Source organism: Eriocheir sinensis, chromosome 4 (genome assembly GCF_024679095.1).
Source record: "Eriocheir sinensis breed Jianghai 21 chromosome 4, ASM2467909v1, whole genome shotgun sequence".
Classification (NCBI taxonomy): domain Eukaryota; kingdom Metazoa; phylum Arthropoda; class Malacostraca; order Decapoda; family Varunidae; genus Eriocheir; species Eriocheir sinensis.
Window position 1 is genome coordinate 23,773,520 of NC_066512.1, and position 16,911 is coordinate 23,790,430.

Consider the following 16,911-nt stretch of genomic DNA (forward strand, 5'->3'; position numbering starts at 1 on the left):
ATCCTGATATGCTGGAAATAAGACTAGCAAGCTTTTTTCTTTCTATTTCCCTTCCTCCTCTCTCTCTCTCTCTCTCTCTCTCTCTCTCTCTCTCTCTCTCTCTCTCTCTCTCTCTCTCTGTGTGTGTGTGTGTGTGTGTGTGTAGACCCTAATTCCAGCTGGCCAGGTGATGTTAGGTGTGTGTGGGCCAAATATATTGTTAATTGGGTCCATTTCAGGTGCGTGTAATTATGGGCTGATTGCACACACACACACATGCCTGCAGGCGTGTGTTTTTCTTAAGAGAGAGAGAGAGAGAGAGAGAGAGAGAGAGAGAGAGAGAGAGAGAGAGAGAGAGAGGGGACAAACAGACAGGAAGGCAGTGGCAGCAGTAACAAAGGAGTGCCGTGTGAGTGAGTGACTGGGAGATGCTTGAGTGGGCTGGGAGGAGGAGGAGGGCTGGCAGGGCTGGTGGGAGTGACGGGGCCCCAAATGTGTGGTGTTCTTCGAGTGTCTTCTACCTCGATAATATCCTCTCTCCTTATCATTCTCAAGGTCACAGCGCCACCATCGTCACAATTAGTCTCCAATACGCCCGTCTGCAGCCTCAATAATCGATAGGTGTGTCTCACTGCGTCAAAGAGAAGTGAAGCAGAAAGAACATGGAAAACTTCACTATATAACTTTACTGAGTCAGGTAGTTCACAGGTTATCACGCCTAAGTAAAGTTATCCATTCAAACACAATAATTGACCGAAAGGGACTTCATTCATGACATCACAAACTACATAGGTACCCCATATGAAAATAAGCCTTTGAAACCTCCACTTGTTACTCAAAAGAAAATGCCAAAGTCTTCCCAAAACCTGTAACTTTTATTTCAACATTAAGAAAGCAATAATTCTACATGCAGCAAAGAAGAACGTTGCTCCGTTTATTACATCGTTTGTTTGTTATTTAGCACCACAGAACAGAGAAAAAAAGAACTTTGTACTCTTTAAAAAATTAGTGAAGTTGTAGTATAAAAATGGTAACGCTTTATCAACCAATTCACAACCTGTAGTAGAGTGCATACAGACAACACCACTGATGGACAATCCCTTTCTAATCTAGCTAAAGTTTAGACACTGACCTCTCGCACACATCTTGTCTAGGAAAGATACAACGATTTACCTTTCTTGTTTCTTTCATTACAATAGGCAAGAGGACCACAAAAATATATTCACTACTATTTCACTACTATTTGGTCCATAGGTGGCAAAAAATATCCTTCTTCCTTCCTAAGCTATCTACTTTGTCTACTTTCTTCCTAAATCATTAAACTGATTTCTCATTTCTTCCCTAATCATCATATTGCTTTCATCTTTTCCCCTAAATCATCATACTACTTTTTTTATATCTTCCTAAATCATCACATTCCTTTCTTCTTCCTAAATCATCCTACTGCATTTTTCTTCCTAAATCATCATGTTGCTTTTTTTCATGGCAGGACTACCAGAGATAGAGCAAAGTACTGCCCGCCATGAAGATGCTGATCAGTTCGCCGACGAGGAAGCTGAGGGGCCTGAGGGAGCTCTCGTTGAGGTAGAAGATGGTGTGGAGGATCCTGGCGAGGGTGAAGACGCGGAAGAGCATGGTGGCGAGGAAGGTGCTGGGCTGGGTGAGCAGGTACATGGAGGCGATCACGAAGAAGACGGGTATGTTCTCGAGGTCATTCTGGTGGGCTCTGGAGGGGAGGGAAAGAGGGTGGACATAAGTGGTCTTTTTTTTTTTTTTTTTACAACAAAGGAGATAGCTCAAGGACACAAAAAAAGGAAACAATAATAATAAAATAAGCCCGCTACTCGCTGCTCCTACAAAATAGAATCAATAGAGGTGACCGAAAGAGAGATTTAGTTAGTTGCTTAGTTAGTAGATTAGTCATAATAAGGTTGTTATAAGTTCGTTAATTGTTTAGTCAGTAAGTATGTCATGAGTAGTTTGTTATAGTAAGTTAGCTGATTGTTTAGTTTAAGTTGATCAGTCAGTTAGTTAGGTAATTAGTTAATTATATACTCCATTAATAATTAGAGAGTTAACCAGTTAGTCGTTCAGTCAGTTTGTTACTCAGTTTATCTAAGTCAGTCAATTCGTTGGTCAGTAAGTCGGTTTGTTAAGCACGAATTCTGACAGTCAGTTAGTTAGATAACCAGTCACTCAAACAGCTTTTATTTATTTATTTAGTTAGTTGGTTACTTAAGTTTCATTTGCCTACATACTGATTTTTGTTTTGATTAGGTAAAGTATACATAATTGTTTACAAGTACCGAGGAAAATAATAAAATAAGTATGAATAAAACATCTCCTGTGTTGGTTATTGTTAAAATAGTTTTGTATACTCTCTCTCTCTCTCTCCATGGCAGAGACACGCCAGTCCTCGTCGACAGACCGGCTAGGTCGACGTCAAGACCTTCTTTATAGTCGGTCTGTCGACTCTTTCTTCATGGACCGTCACCCGACAGAGCCCATGGTGCCTTCGCGGATGGACCAAATCGTTAATTAAGCAACAACACCAATCTCTCCCAATATAAACTAACCTCCTCACGCGCTCCACGTCAGCGTCAGTCTTCGTCCCCTTCGTGCCGAACTTCTTGGCGTCCTCGGGGTTCGCAAAGGCCTGGCGGTGGAGAGGAAACGTGAGGAGCGGTTGCTACTGCTGTTGATGATTATAATGATGATGATCCAGATGACGATGATAAAACAACCCTTCCACGACCTAACGAGTTAAAAATCTTCACGTCGGTGTACTCACCCCGCGACTCATGCGGTAGTAGCCGGTGAGGGGCGCCATCAGCAACATCTTGAGCGCCAGGATGGAGGAGTAGAAGGCGAAGGAGGCGAAGGCAGGGTTGTCGAGTTCCCACACAGCCATCTTGACGAGCTATTGACGCTGACCGACCAACCTGAAAGCGGGAAGTATTTTGTGAGTGGTGGTGATGGTGATGATGGGAGCGATAGTGGTGGTGATGGTGATGATGGGAGCGATAGTGGTGGTGGGTGGTGGTGGTGGTGATGGTAAGTAATGGGGAGGGGGGTTAGTGTTGGTGGTGTTATGGTGATGACAGTGATGACGAGGAGCAATGGTAGTGGTGGTGAGTGATAGTGTTGTGGTGGTGATGTTGAGTAATTAAGGTGGTGGTGGCAGGTAATGGTGATGGTGATGATAGTGGTGCAGGGATGTGATAGTGAGTGTTGGTGGTGAGTAACGATGATGATGATAGTGATGGTGATGTGATGATAATGATAATAACAACAATAACAACAACAACAACAACAACAACAACAATAATAATAATAATAATAATAATAATAATAATAATAAGAAGAAGAAGAAGAAGAAGAAGTAGAAGAAAAAGAAAATGAGAAAAAGACGAAAAGGAGGAGGAAAAAGAAAAAAAATGGTCTTGTCAGTAGTTAATTTTTACTATCATTGGAAGTCGTAGTGGTAGTGGTCGAAGTGTTGTTGTTGTTGATGATGTTGTTGCTGCTGTTGTTGGTGGTGGTGGTAGTGTTTTCGTGGTCTTTCCTCTACATAAGGAGGCTGAGAATCGTCTTAATATATCTTACTTTTACCAGGTGCAGTTAACTACCTATTTTCGACATCTGTATACTGCAAGAAGTGTTCGAGAGAGAGAGAGAGAGAGAGAGAGAGAGAGAGAGAGAGAGAGAATAGTTTTAACAGTTCTATGATATGCTTGACCTTGAGGCACCAACAGGCAGACAGAGAGACAGGTTCCGCGTGGAGTGTTGCCTGATTCACTACAACCCTCTCTCTCTCTCTCTCTCTCTCTCTCTCTCTCAAGCAGTCTTCACATTATCCTGATCGACGAAGAGTAGAGAAAAAAGGCTAACAAACTGAAATCCATACACAAAACTACAAAAATAAATAAATAAACTTCATATTCTATCAATATTAATAAAGAAAACACTTATACCATAGCTTGTTCACATTATTCCAGTACTTTTAACCTCATCCTTCTTAACTAGTCTTCTCCCTTTCCCCCCCGTCTATTCCTTCCTATCCCCACCACAAGTAATGTTAAGAATTAGGACCTCGTGTTGCATCGTGAAAGCATTCGATCTTTATCTACTTTATCTACTTCTATCAGGGTACACAATAAGACACTCTCGCTTCTCACTTCACCTATTTCTAAAGGTCAAACAGGGGGTCAGTCTGGTTCTAATGAGTGTTTCTTCAGGTTCATGGTACAGAAGAAGTCTCACACTACCACCAGGGTCATAAAACTACCCCTGGAAATGCCCACAACTACGAAAGCCTTGTCAATATGTGTTCTTGGGTGGCGATGTCTTGTAATACGACCCAATTGTGATTTCTCTCTAAACTCCTTGGCACAGCGTCAATGGTTCCTTCTTCCTTCGCAATGGACGAGGACAGACAAGGAGTACTATTAACTAACAGAGGAGATACGTGTGTGTGTAAACTGAAGAGGTGTTGGGTGGGAGTGGGCTACAAGTGAGAGGAGGGAAGTCTGAAAGCACTCACCTTCCTCTTTAAGGGACCAAGACGTGGGGTTCCTTTTCCCTCCACAACCGGCAAGGACAGACACAGGCAGGCAGTGAATGAGAGAGGCTGGCAGTGGGAGATATAAGCCTGCAAGCACTCACCTTTTTTATATCAATGTGTGGTTTCTTCTATCTCCCTCTGCAACAGACGAGGACAGACAGACAGGCAGGGAGTGGCAGTACTAACAGACGAATGCCGAGTGAGCGAGTGAGAGAGGCTGGAGTGGGCTTGGAGTTGGAGGAGGAGGAGGAGGTCTGGTGGGAGTGACGGGGCCCCCAACGTGTGTGCTGTGTGGAGTTCTTCAAGTGTCTTTTACCTCGATAATACTCTCTCCCCTTATCATTCTCAAGACCACAGCGCCACCATCGTCACAATTAGCCTCCATTACACCCATCTACAGCCTCAACAATGGATAGGCTGCATCTCATTATGCCATTGAGAGGTGTTTGTTTAGGTCATTAGCATCGAAAGCGCACCCCTGTCACTTTTTCGTACGCCCGGCAGCGGATCAAGGGCGAGGGTCATAGTAACACATTTTAAGTTCGCTCCCTCTATGAACCCTCTCAGGACACAGCGGCCTTCACCTTCATCCAGACGCCTATAACAGGCTAAGATGTATACGTTGTGATGCCCTGTAATGCCTCGGAGACAACATTGTGTTAGGGCAGGGCAGGACAGCACGGAACAGCCCCCTCGTCACCATGACTTGGCAGCGGGGGCGCACCATGCCACCCGTCTCGTAGTCTCAAGGTCACGATACACGGCTGGCCAGGCTTATCGGATAAATACTAGATCTACGCTTATTCCTTATCACAACCCCACAATGTTAGTGTTAGAGTTGCCGTATGTATTATAAGAGCCTTGGAAATGACACAGACGTAAACAAAATCATCACATATTATTACAGTTACAGATAGACACAGACAGATAGATAGACAAACAGAAAGCATACACCATACTGATTCAGGTTTTCCTTATCAACGCTCTTCGATGTTAGTATGAGATGCCAAAAGGAGGAAAATTTGGAATAGATGCTATAGAAGAGTATTTGCTAATATCCTAACAAGAGCGTCGACTAATATATTGACGAGTTTATGAAAAAAAGGAAAATCATCGCCTTTATTGAATTTTTTTATAGTCGTTAAACTAATCATTGTTAATAAACATGGGAGGAAATGTTATCTCTCTATGTAAGGGGGACGCGGAAGGAAGGACCTGTTTCTAGAGGGAGTGTGGTAGCAAAAAGTTTAGGAGCCTCTGCTGGTCCAGACGTTAAGCTTCATGCTATTTATACACCACTGCCTCGCTTGTGCATTCAAACAGTGCGTAATACCTTTTAGAGAGGAGGAGGAAGAAGAAGAGGAAGAAGAGAAGGAGGAGGAGGAGGAAGGAAGGGAGGGAGGAAAGAAGGAAAGTAGAAAGGAAGGAAAGAACGAAGGAAGAAGGAAAGAAAGAAAAAAGGAATGAAGAGAGAGAGAGAGAGAGAGAGAGAGAGAGAGAGAGAGAGAGAGAGAGAGAGAGAGGTGGGGGGGGGGGGGAATGACAAGAATAGGACAGACAAAGATAGAATTCGGGCCGTAATATCTGGGTGGCTAGGGTAGCTTAAGCCCCCCAATGATTTCTATATCGGCCTCACAATGCTCTTGAAAGTGCTTATTTTTTCTTTTTAATTTCCCCCAGCTGCGCATGCTCGCTTCTCTCGCCACCAACCACCCCAGCTCATGAACTTACGATGCCCTCAATAGCCCAGTGGCGGATCCAGCTCCAGGTGAGGGGGGAGGGGGGGACTAATATACAAAAGGGAGATGAGGGGAAGGAAATGGAAAGGAGGAAGGAGGAAGAGCAAGAGGAAGGAAAATGGGGCAGGTAAAGAAAAGATGACAGGAAAAGAGAAAGGGGAAGAAAAAGAGGGAGATGAAGGGATAGATGAAAGGAAAAAAGGAGGAAGAGGAGGAGGAGGAGGAGGAAGGAAAGGGGGGAAGGTAAATGCATAATAGTAGTGATGATGATGATGATGATGATGTCTCTCTGAGGTAAACAATAATAAAAGCAAGGCATGAAAATAAACAGAATAACACATAATTACAGATATAAGAATACAGCCACTTTTTATTTATTTCTTGGGGAAGGTTTAAGAAAGGCTAATCAGGTCGAAGTAGGAATTAATCAAAGAGCTCAAGGAAATAATTATGCCAAAAGACAGGAACGACATAATTAGCGTCAATATTAGTGTGAAAGGTGAAAGAAAACGAACAGGCGAACGATTGCCTGACAACACGGAGGGCGATAGGCAAACGCTTCAGCTCCTCGCACCAACTAATCCCAAAGCCCGAAAAGGAGGTTAATAAGGTGTTCTTGAGTGTTTTCCTTAAATTCATGGTACAGCAGAAGAGTTAAACTACCACCAGGGTCATAAAACTACCCCTGGAAATGCCCAAAACGCCCACGAAAGCCTTGTCAAATATGTGAGATTGGGCGGAGGAATGTTCAAGAATGTGACCCAAAATTCCTTCGCAACTGATAAGCTTTTAAATTCATCATCGTCATCACTTTTAATATGCCTTTTAACGTGCTTTTAGTGATTTCTTGAGTGACCTTCGTTCTTATTACTCGAGTTGCAAATGTATGTATATAAATAATCGTGAAGAAAAGAAGAAGAAGAAGACGAAGAAAGAAGGGAAGAAAGAAGATGGAAAAAAATAAGAAAAAGTTAGAAAAAAGAATCAGAAGAAGGAACAGAAGAAGAACGAGAAAAAGAACAAGAACAAGAAGAAAAGGAAGAACAGGAGCAATAATAATAATAATAATGATAATAATAATGATAAGTAGAAATAGTGTGTTGTCAAGAGGAAGATTCATACAATTCTTCCTTCATCACTGTGAATTGACAAGACGCAAGGAATCAAGGTCACTGGCAAGCTAATATTATCTCTCTTCCTCATTCCTTTCTTCTTCTTCTTCTTCTTCTTCTTCTTCGTTTCTCTTTTCTTTACTTCTTTTTCTTCTTCTTCTTGTTTTCCTCTTCTCTTTCTTCTCCTTCTATTTCTTATTTTTCTTCTTCTTCTTCTCCTTCTTCTTCTTCGTTTCTCTTTACTTCTGTTTCTTTTTCTTGTTTTCCTCTTCTCTCTCTTCTTCTTCTTTTTCTTCTTCTTCGTTCTCAGTTTGATACATTTCCACGTTATCATTATTACTTATTGTTGTTGTTGTTGGTGGTGGTGGTGGTGGAGGTGGCGAGGTGGTAATCCCTTACCTGTGATCCCTTGATTAGGATATTCAGATTACGACTTGATTATTGGATGGTGGATGGCTTGGTTTTATCGGGCAGTGGGAGTGGAAGAATGACATTTTTTTTCTTAACCTCCTGATGTAGTAAACGAAGAGAGAGAGAGAGAGAGAGAGAGAGAGAGAGAGAGAGAGAGAGAGAGAGAATAAGAAGAAAAACGAACCGAATCGCAAGAAACAACAAAAAATACTTCCACGATTTTATATTATTCTATCACGTTCTTTCATCCTTCTTCCTGTTTCTTTCTTTCTTTCTTTCTTCTTTCTTTCTTTTTATCTTTCTTTCTTTCTCCTTTTCTCTCTTTCTTTTTTTCTATTTACCTCTATCTAATCATTTATCTATCACCTATTCATCCACCTATCTATCTATCTATCTATCTATCGTTCGATCTATCTATCTATATATCCATCTAACTCTCTGTCTCTCTATCTATCTACCGAAGGTCACTAAGTAAAGCATTTCTAAGAGCGGCCTCACAGACATAATTCCACTCATTCATAAAACTCATTCATAAATTCATTCACTCATTCATTCATAAAAGATACATCAGCTTAACTAACCTCACCTTTGTTGTGTACCTGTTCACGAGTCTTTCTTTACCTCCCGCACTCGTCTTAATTAACAGCCTTGAAAGTGATAAACGTCAAACGTGTGTAGCCTACTAAACGTTTTCGTGGCTAAGCATAAGATTTGGGTTACCATCGGGTTTAGTGGGAATGTAAATAAATAAGCAGATAAATAAATAAAGAAAGAAAGAAAGGAAGAAAGAAAGGAAGGAAGGAAAGAAGGAAGGAAGGAAGGAAAAGAAGGAAAGAAAGAAAGAGAAAAAAAAGAGAACGAAAGAAAGAAAGGAAAAAAAGAAAAGATGAAAGAAAGAAAAAGAGAAAAAGAGACTGAGAAAGAAAGAACGAAAAGAAGGAAGGAAGGAAGGAAGGAAAGAAAGAAAGAAAGGAAAAAAGAGAGAAAGGAAAAGAAAGAAAAAGAAAGATAAGAAGAAAGAAGGAAGGAGAAAAAGAAAGAAAGAGGGAAAGAATTAAGGAAGGAAAGAAAGAAAAAAAGAAAAAAGGAAAAAGAAAGAAATTTCGATTTTTTTTTTAACTCCAGAATCAAGGTAAAGGTTAACACTAATACATTTTCTCACCAAAACTTACGTCCAATGATATGACACTTTTATCATGTTGCGTATCATAGAAAACCTTATTGAGGAGACAGTAGTTTTCAGGGGAAGTTAAAATATTCTCCCTCTTCCCATGATTATGCAGTTGTTTTGGTCGATAATCGTGAAAAGGCAAGTTATAATTTCTCCTCATGATGACAGACAGACAGATAAACAGGCAGACACCATTGATTCATTTCCCTCAAGGCCACACACACACACACACACACACTCCTCGTCCTCTCACGGTCATTCCAGTTTTTCCTCCCGTTACCTAATCTTACACGAGGGCTCATTGAATGGCTCTCTCGTGTCCTTACAAACATATCGTTGTGCTGGAAGGCAAGTATATACTTGCCTTGGTTGTGCTGGGCCTCTGGAAGACTCCAGAAGGAGCGAGCAGGGGGAGTGGGTACAAGGCTCCGCCCGCTCCCCGCGGGGCACGGTCAGGCGCCAGACGGGAAGTGTTGCCAACTCGCCCAGATTTTTGCTACATGTTCATTCTTGTATGAGCGAACATACTGTAACGTTCTAGACTGTACTGTTGGGCATATATATAGGAGAAGAGGGCGACAGGAGTCAGACACAGTCATAGTAAGTCATAGTCAGCTAGTAGTCAGTGAAGAGTCAGAGTGAATTGTACTAAGGAGGATCGAATATTAAACTACAGAAGCTGTGCAAGGTGTTTTACATATCTCCTTCCCACGGAGTCTCCTGACGACGACACGGAACCCAAGTAACACGTCCGGCATAACATTTGGCGACAGGAGTGTAGGCATTTTTTTTCGCCATGGAGACTCGTTCCCAAGCTGCCCAGAGGGACGACGTGTTGACTGAACTCTTGGAAGCCTTGAGACTACAGGGGGAGAAACAAGAAAGAGCACACCAAGAACTCAAAAAACAACAAGAAAGAGCACACCAAGAACTCAAAGAACAACAAGAAAGAGCACACCAAGAACTCAAAGAACAACAAGAAAGAGCACACCAAGAACTCAAAAAACAACAAGAAAGAGCACACCAAGAACTCAAAGAACAACAAGAAAGAGCACACCAAGAACTCAAAGAACAACAAGAAAGAGCACACCAAGAACTCAAAAAACAACAAGAAAGAGCACACCAAGAACTCAAAAAACAACAAGAACGAGCACACCAAGAACTCAAAGAACAACAAGAAAGAGCACACCAAGAACTCAAAGAACAACAAATAAGAGCACACCAAGAACTCAAAGAACAACAAAAAAGAGCACACCAAGAACTCAAAGAACAACAAATAAGAGCACACCAAGAACTCAAAGAACAACAAATAAGAGCACAGCAACAACAAGAAGGAACGCTCCGAGAACTCAAAAAACAGCTAGAAGATCGCTTCACGGGATTACAGCAACAGCTACAAGCAGTACAAGATGGAAATGAGTCAGTGCGAAGAGAAATGACTGATGTGACCACGAAGTTGGGACAACGCCTGATAGAAGTGGAGAAAGAACACACATATCTTCAACAAGAGATGGAGATGGTACGGGAGACGACACACAAAAAAATATTGGAAGTGCATGGAAAGGTGAACCGTACAGAACAGGCAGTTTGTGACGTAAGTGACAGAGCGAAAGCCCTTGAAGACTGTTTGGCTGGAAACGGACAGCCAGTGCTTGCAGGGGCTACTTGTACCCAAGACGCTTCTCCTACGCAAGTCCGGGGTAGTTTGAGCCCTGTTGCGCCTGAGTTTACCCCCGCGAGAAGTTCTGCCAGCCCCATGAGTCTGCTGGGGTCGCCTGTTAGAAAGAAGCCTCAGGAGTTTGATGGCAAGGTCTCCTGGGAGGCTTACCGCGCTCAGTTTGAGCTGTTGGCAGCTTGGAATGGATGGGATGACCAAGAGTGCGCGGTTCAGCTGGCCACTAGCCTGAAAGGGGCGGCGCTGGAGGTCCTTGCTCAGCTCGACAATGCGACAAAGGGCAGCTACAGCGGGCTGGCACAGGCGCTGGAGCAACGATATGGGACCAAGCACCAGAACGAGCTCTTCAGGGTTAAGTTCAGAACCCGCTGCAGGAGGCGCGGCGAGTCTCTTCAGGAACTGGCTCAGGACCTTGAGAGCATGGCGCACAAGGCATACCCAGGTGCCAGTCCTGACCTGCTGACGGCTTTGCTGCGTGATCAGTTCATCTTTGCCCTGGACAGCCCTCAACTGAAGGTACAAATGAAGCAAGCTAAGCCAACATCAATGCAGGAGGCAGAGGACAGAAGACAGAGACAACGCAGGTGTCCACGGCGATAGACGATTATTATGTTTTTGATTAATTTTCTTATGTTTGTATATAGTTAAGTGAGTGATCGGGACGATCACACTTAAGAGGGGGGGGATAGTGTTGTGCTGGAAGCTTCCCCCGGGGTCTATGGGCTTCTGAAAGACTCCGGAAGGAGCGAGCAGGGGGCGGGGAGCAAGGCTCCGCCCGCGACCAGCGGGGCACGGTCAGGCGCCAGGCGGGAAGTGTTGCCAACTCGCCCAGATTTTTGCTACATGTTAATTCTTGTATGACCGAACATACTGTAACGTTCTAGAGTCTAGAGTCTAGACTGTACTGTTCGATATATACATATATATATATATATATATATATATATATATATATATATATATATATATATATATATATATATATATATATATATATATATATATATATATAGGAGAAGAGGGCGAGAGGAGTCAGACACAGTCATAGTAAGTCACAGTCAGCTAGGAGTCAGTGAGGAGTTAGAGTGAATTGTAATAAGGAAGAATATTAAACTACAGAAGCTGTGCAAGGTATTTTTTCCATATCTCCCTCCCACGGAGTCTCCTGATGGCGACACGGAACCCAAGTAACACGTCCGGCATAACAATATATTAGATGTGTTGGGACAGAGAGAGAGAGGAGGAGGAGCGTGAACACGCTGGAATTAAGCATTGGTGAAGCCTTATAACTTTGCAATGGTGGATTCGGAAAGAGAGAGAGAGAGAGAGAGAGAGAGAGAGAGAGAGAGAGAGAGAGAGGGGGGGGGGAACTATTCTATACATTATTAATGCTATATATCGATTATGCAAGTAAAATATAGATAATACGCAGTTGGTAAAAAATTAAGTATTCAAAATGTTCTTTATTAGTACTAACGCGTAAGTCAGTGAATAATATGATAAAAAAATAATATGATAATGGTGACAATAATGATAATAGCAACAACAACAACAACAACAACGACAACACAAAACATAAACACCTCATCAATTAAACAATAAAATCCAACCTGCAAATAACTCTTACTGCTGCTACACTCACTGCCCATCATCATCATCATCATCATCACCTCGAGTATTAAGAGATGCTTCCGCCTCTCACGTGAACAATATTTCTAAAAGCTGAAAAGGAGATCAATTTGGTTCTAATGAATGGTTGTTTTAGATTCATGGTGCAGAAGTGTCAAACTACCTCCAGGGCCATTTATACTACCCCTGGAAATGCCCGAAACTCCTAGAAAAAAACGTGTCAAATATGTGTAGGTTATCTGGGCGCCGAAGGGTTTAGTAAGAACATGACCCTTGCAGCTCTGAGGATGAGGGGCAGGTGAGGCGCAGTGAGGTGTTGTGTGGTATTGAGGGGATAACATCTTGCCATTTAAAGTAGTTATATTTATACTTCCATTGCATATATTCTAGGGCAGCATTTTCCTTTCTATCCACGAGGGTTTTCCGAGTATTTACCCTGCAACGAGGAAGCATTCAAGTCGGTATCCTTTGACGCATTCGACTCTCACATCAACTCTTTATAAAGGGCAAAAAAGAGGTTAGATGCGTTCTCTTGATTGTTTTTTCGCATTCATAATATAGAAGCTTTGTCGAACTACCATCAGGGGGTCATAAAACTGCCCATGGAAAGGCCCACAACCACTACGAAAGCCTATTGTCAAATGTGTGTGGTTGACCAACGAAATGTTTAAGAATATGATCCTATATAAATGGCAAGACCAGGAGAGATCAAGGGTGAGAGCAGAGGAAATACACGTTCAGGAATACTGGTGAAAGGACTGACAGGGTGAGAAGTAAGGTTGTGCAGGGTGAATGTGTTACAGCCTCGAGATGAAAGCACCGAGCCGAAGGGAGACTCTGAAAGCCCCGTTGTGAGCGAGTCCGCTTGTGCTATTTATGGACGTAACACCTGCTGACCTAATGCATACCTGTTTTGCCTGATTTCCTTTCCCTACCTTGGTGTGCTCGAAGGACGTGTCAGTATATAAACTATTAGTAGATAAGCTTTTGAGGTGGATAGACACTCTGAAAGTCCCGTTGCTGTGTTATATATGGACGTAGCTGACTTGACCTAATGCATACCTGTTTTGCCTGATTTCCCTTCCCTACCTTGGTGTGCTCGAAGGACGTCTCAATATATAAACTATTAGTAGATAAGCTTTTGAGGTGGAAAGACACTCTGAAAGTCCCGTTGTTGTGTTATGTGGACATAGCTGACTTGACCTAATGCACACCTGTTTTGCCTGATTTCCCTTCCCTACCTTGGTGTGCTCGAAGGACGTGTCAATATATAAACTATTAGTAGATAAGCTTTTGAGGTGGAAAGACACTCTGAAAGTCCCGTTGCTGTGTTATATATGGACGTAGCTGACTTGACCTAATGCATACTTGTTTTGCTTGCCTTTCCTTCCTTTCCCTACCTTTGTGCGCTCAAAAGACGTGTCAATTGTATAAGCTGTTGATGTATTAGAAGGCTTTGGTGTGGTGTTGATCCTTCTTTGTGTTGTAAGAAAAAAGAAAATTATAATGGTGGGGAGATACCTGTTTTAGTAATCATCATCATCGAGGTTATTGTGTATTTGGTAACACTACTAATAGGAGGATGCGTCCCATAACCACCCTTTTTCTCTTTTTTTTCAGGAACATCACTTACGGGACATTTTTTCACCTTGAGCTGTTTCCTTCACCGTAAAAAAAAAAAAAAATAGTACGTATGTTGATATTGTTGACCTGTGTTGAGTCCCATAACCACCCATTTTTCTCTCTCTTTTTTTCAGGAACATCACTTACAGGACAATTTTTCCCCTTGAGCTGCTTCATTTACCGAAAAAATAAATAAATAGTATGTATGTTGATATTGTTGACCTGTGTTGATTCTCCTTTATCTACATGTTCTGTCAAATAAATATGCTAATTCTCTGACGTTGAATATCATAACATTTTTGGCCACACTGTCTTAATTTCCTAAACACCACACATGCCATCATCTTCACGACCAGGATGAGGATGTGTTGTCCCTCCGCGGAGAGACCAAGTGCACGATCCTTTGTCGGGTGATGCCCATGACGAGAGTGCCGACAGGACGATTCTACCGGCTGAGGAGGAGGAGGAGGAAGAGGAGGAGGAGGAGGCGTGTTTCAGGGGATGTGTCTAAGATCTACACTTATATACACGCTTAGGTATCCGAGCCGTGCTAATTCTCCTTCGTCTGTGCTGATGAATAAATACGTGTCTGATAAACCACACTTATAGAGGCTCATATATTTGATCTTATATATTTTTTCTTTTTCTTTGGTGTGCTGTCACCTAACCTTTTCCATGGCATTCCCTTTGTTCATTTTAAGAGTAGCATCATTTTTCGGGCTTTTTATGTCTTATTTAGTCCTTAACCTGTCTCATCTACCATAAAGAAAATTAAAAGTAACAAAAAATATAGCCGTTCTAACGTTTTGTGGCCGTTCTAATGTTTTGTGGCTGTGTGTAACCTTTTTATTCCTTATCATATCATTGCCCGGCCTCCTTACACGTGAACAAAATAATAAAGAACAAAAAATAATGACTGATCTTGCCTGTAATATCGCCGTGTCACTGTTTACTCTACATTAACCTCATATCTTATTTTACCATTAACCAGTCTCCTTAACCCGGCGAAGAAAACAATGAATATCAGGAATAATGACTCCAATTTTCCCTGTGATAATCATCCTGTCACTGTGTAATATATAAGTACAGGGTTGGTTTATGCCTCACAGAACGTCACTGGCTGTTTGCACTTCGTTTTAACTTTGCGAACTCCCGTCTGTGGTTGAGTTTATATATTTGTTTTTGATAAGGCATATTCAGTGTTCAGTTTACCGACTTTAAACACAAAAGGATATCTATAAACACTGACTTCCTTATTGATTATCCTTATTTCCTTAATTTACTGATATTGTACACTGTCATTGGTATATATTACATCCCCGTCAGCCAGGACCAAGAGAGCGTGAATCAGAGACAGCAAGTTCCTCCTCTGCGTGACCAACCCTTGGCGGGGCACACTTTCCCTTGCCTTGCCTCACTCTCACCTTCGCCCAAGCCTCGCAGCCCCGTCAGCGGCACACCTCCCCTCATGACAAGACAAAGCCACCACTCGCTCCTCTTCCTCTCGGTGGAGTCACGTATTATGAAATCGTCGACGTTGTGTATCACGCCAGATTTTTAATAAGATCGTATCAGTACTTATTAGTAACAGTTATGTGGTTAGTTTGGCGTTTTAATCCCACTTTTATTCTTTATTCCATCGTTTTATAGTCTTCATAAACATTAAAGTGTTTGATTTGTCTCTTTTGACCCGTTTATCAATGGCGTGGTTAGTTGGTTTTGTTGATTTCTTTTATATATATCACGTTTAACGACTGAGTTTTTAATATGTCGACTTAACCGTGAAAACCCAACACTTCTACTTGACTCCGTCCCAAAACGTGGAATTAAAAAGTCAGTATACATAACTGTTGGTAAATACTAATACCACGTTAAAAAGTCAGGCGTAAGCACATTAAAATTAAGACCCCTCTCGCTCCTCTTCATCTTTCCTCCCTTCCCGACGCAGGGCAGACCGAACACTTGTGCATCATGGAAAACTGTTCTCGCTCGCTTGCAGGTGTAGGATGCGAGTTTATGAAGGCCAGTAAACACACACAGGTGATAAGTGTATGCGTTCGGTAAGGGCAGTGGAGTAGTGGAGTAGTAGAGTGGAGTGATGTACAGGTGGTCGTGGTGATGTTAGTAGTGTTGGTGTGGTGTGGGCAGAGGTAGTGGAGGAGTGTGTTGTTGTTGGTGGTGGTGATGGTATTAGTGGTGATTATGATGGTAGTGGAGTGGTAATGGAGTGGTGTGTGGTGGTGATAGTGTCGTGCAGGGTGTGTATATAGGTGGTAGTCGTGATGATAGCAGTAGTGGAAGGGAGGGAGATAGTGGAGTGGTAATGGGATGCAAGGGTAGTAGAATGGTGTGTAGGTAAGCTATATTCGTGGTGATGGCAGTGGTAGTAGTTGTGGCAATGGTGTGGCCGGTGGTAGCTGCCTCTCTCTATAACCAAGGTAGAGGGAGAGGATAATGGAAAGGTTCATTCGTGGACCTACAATGACCTCTCTGTGTACACCCAGGGAATGCAGCCGCACCGTAAGAGGGATAGAGTGGATATTACAGAAAGACGTCCGGGAAAGGAAGAATCTGTACAAACCCATATTCTCAAGCATTTCGGGTCTTACACACACACACACACACACACACACACACACACACACACACACACACACACACACACCTGCCAGGGCTTTGTTCATATCCAACATTTGATAAGGCTTTCGTAGAGGTTGTTGCATTAGTATTTCCATGGCGGTGAGTAGTTTTATGAGCCACTAGATAGTTTGACAAGGCTTCTGTATCGTGGATGTGAAAATAAAAGCACTCGTGAGACCCCGACTACAGCAGACTTGACATGAGACCCGCATTGGATATCAGTGTTAATAGATATACCCCTGTGTTATCTACTGCAAACTGAACATCGTATAACAAATCAGAAATATAAATAAAACAAATTCAACCAAAGACGGGAGTTCGCAAAGTTGAAACGAAGTGCAAACAGCCAGTGACGTTCTGTGAGGCAT

The 16,911-nt window shown here is 42.4% G+C and overlaps 1 protein-coding gene across 2 annotated transcripts; it reads right to left on the minus strand.

Moving 5' to 3' along the window:
• Positions 1-840: 840 nt before the first annotated feature.
• Positions 841-4,964, minus strand: LOC126980413 (microsomal glutathione S-transferase 1-like). 2 transcript variants are annotated; one of them, XM_050830330.1, is made up of 4 exons: positions 4,645-4,964; positions 2,771-2,921; positions 2,556-2,635; positions 841-1,705 (listed from the first exon to the last, which is right to left on the minus strand). In XM_050830330.1, the coding sequence occupies exons 2-4, from the start codon at positions 2,888-2,890 to the stop codon at positions 1,471-1,473; spliced, it is 435 nt and encodes a 144-aa protein (XP_050686287.1). In that variant the 5' UTR covers positions 2,891-2,921; positions 4,645-4,964; the 3' UTR covers positions 841-1,470. The 2 variants fall into 2 exon arrangements, with proteins under 2 accessions (XP_050686287.1, XP_050686289.1); XM_050830332.1 differs by having other exon boundaries at positions 4,523-4,652.
• Between the last annotated feature and the right edge of the window lie 11,947 nt (positions 4,965-16,911).

Bases quoted from the DNA above. Each gene is read 5' to 3' on its own strand.
- LOC126980413 (XM_050830330.1), bottom strand. From the start codon at position 2,890: ATGGCTGTGTGGGAACTCGACAACCCTGCCTTCGCCTCCTTCGCCTTC. The intron at 2,636-2,770 runs GTGAGTACACCG...CTCCACCGCCAG, and splicing joins ACTACCGCATGAGTCGCGGG to GCCTTTGCGAACCCCGAGGA. The intron at 1,706-2,555 runs GTTAGTTTATAT...CCTCCCCTCCAG, and splicing joins GACGTGGAGCGCGTGAGGAG to AGCCCACCAGAATGACCTCG.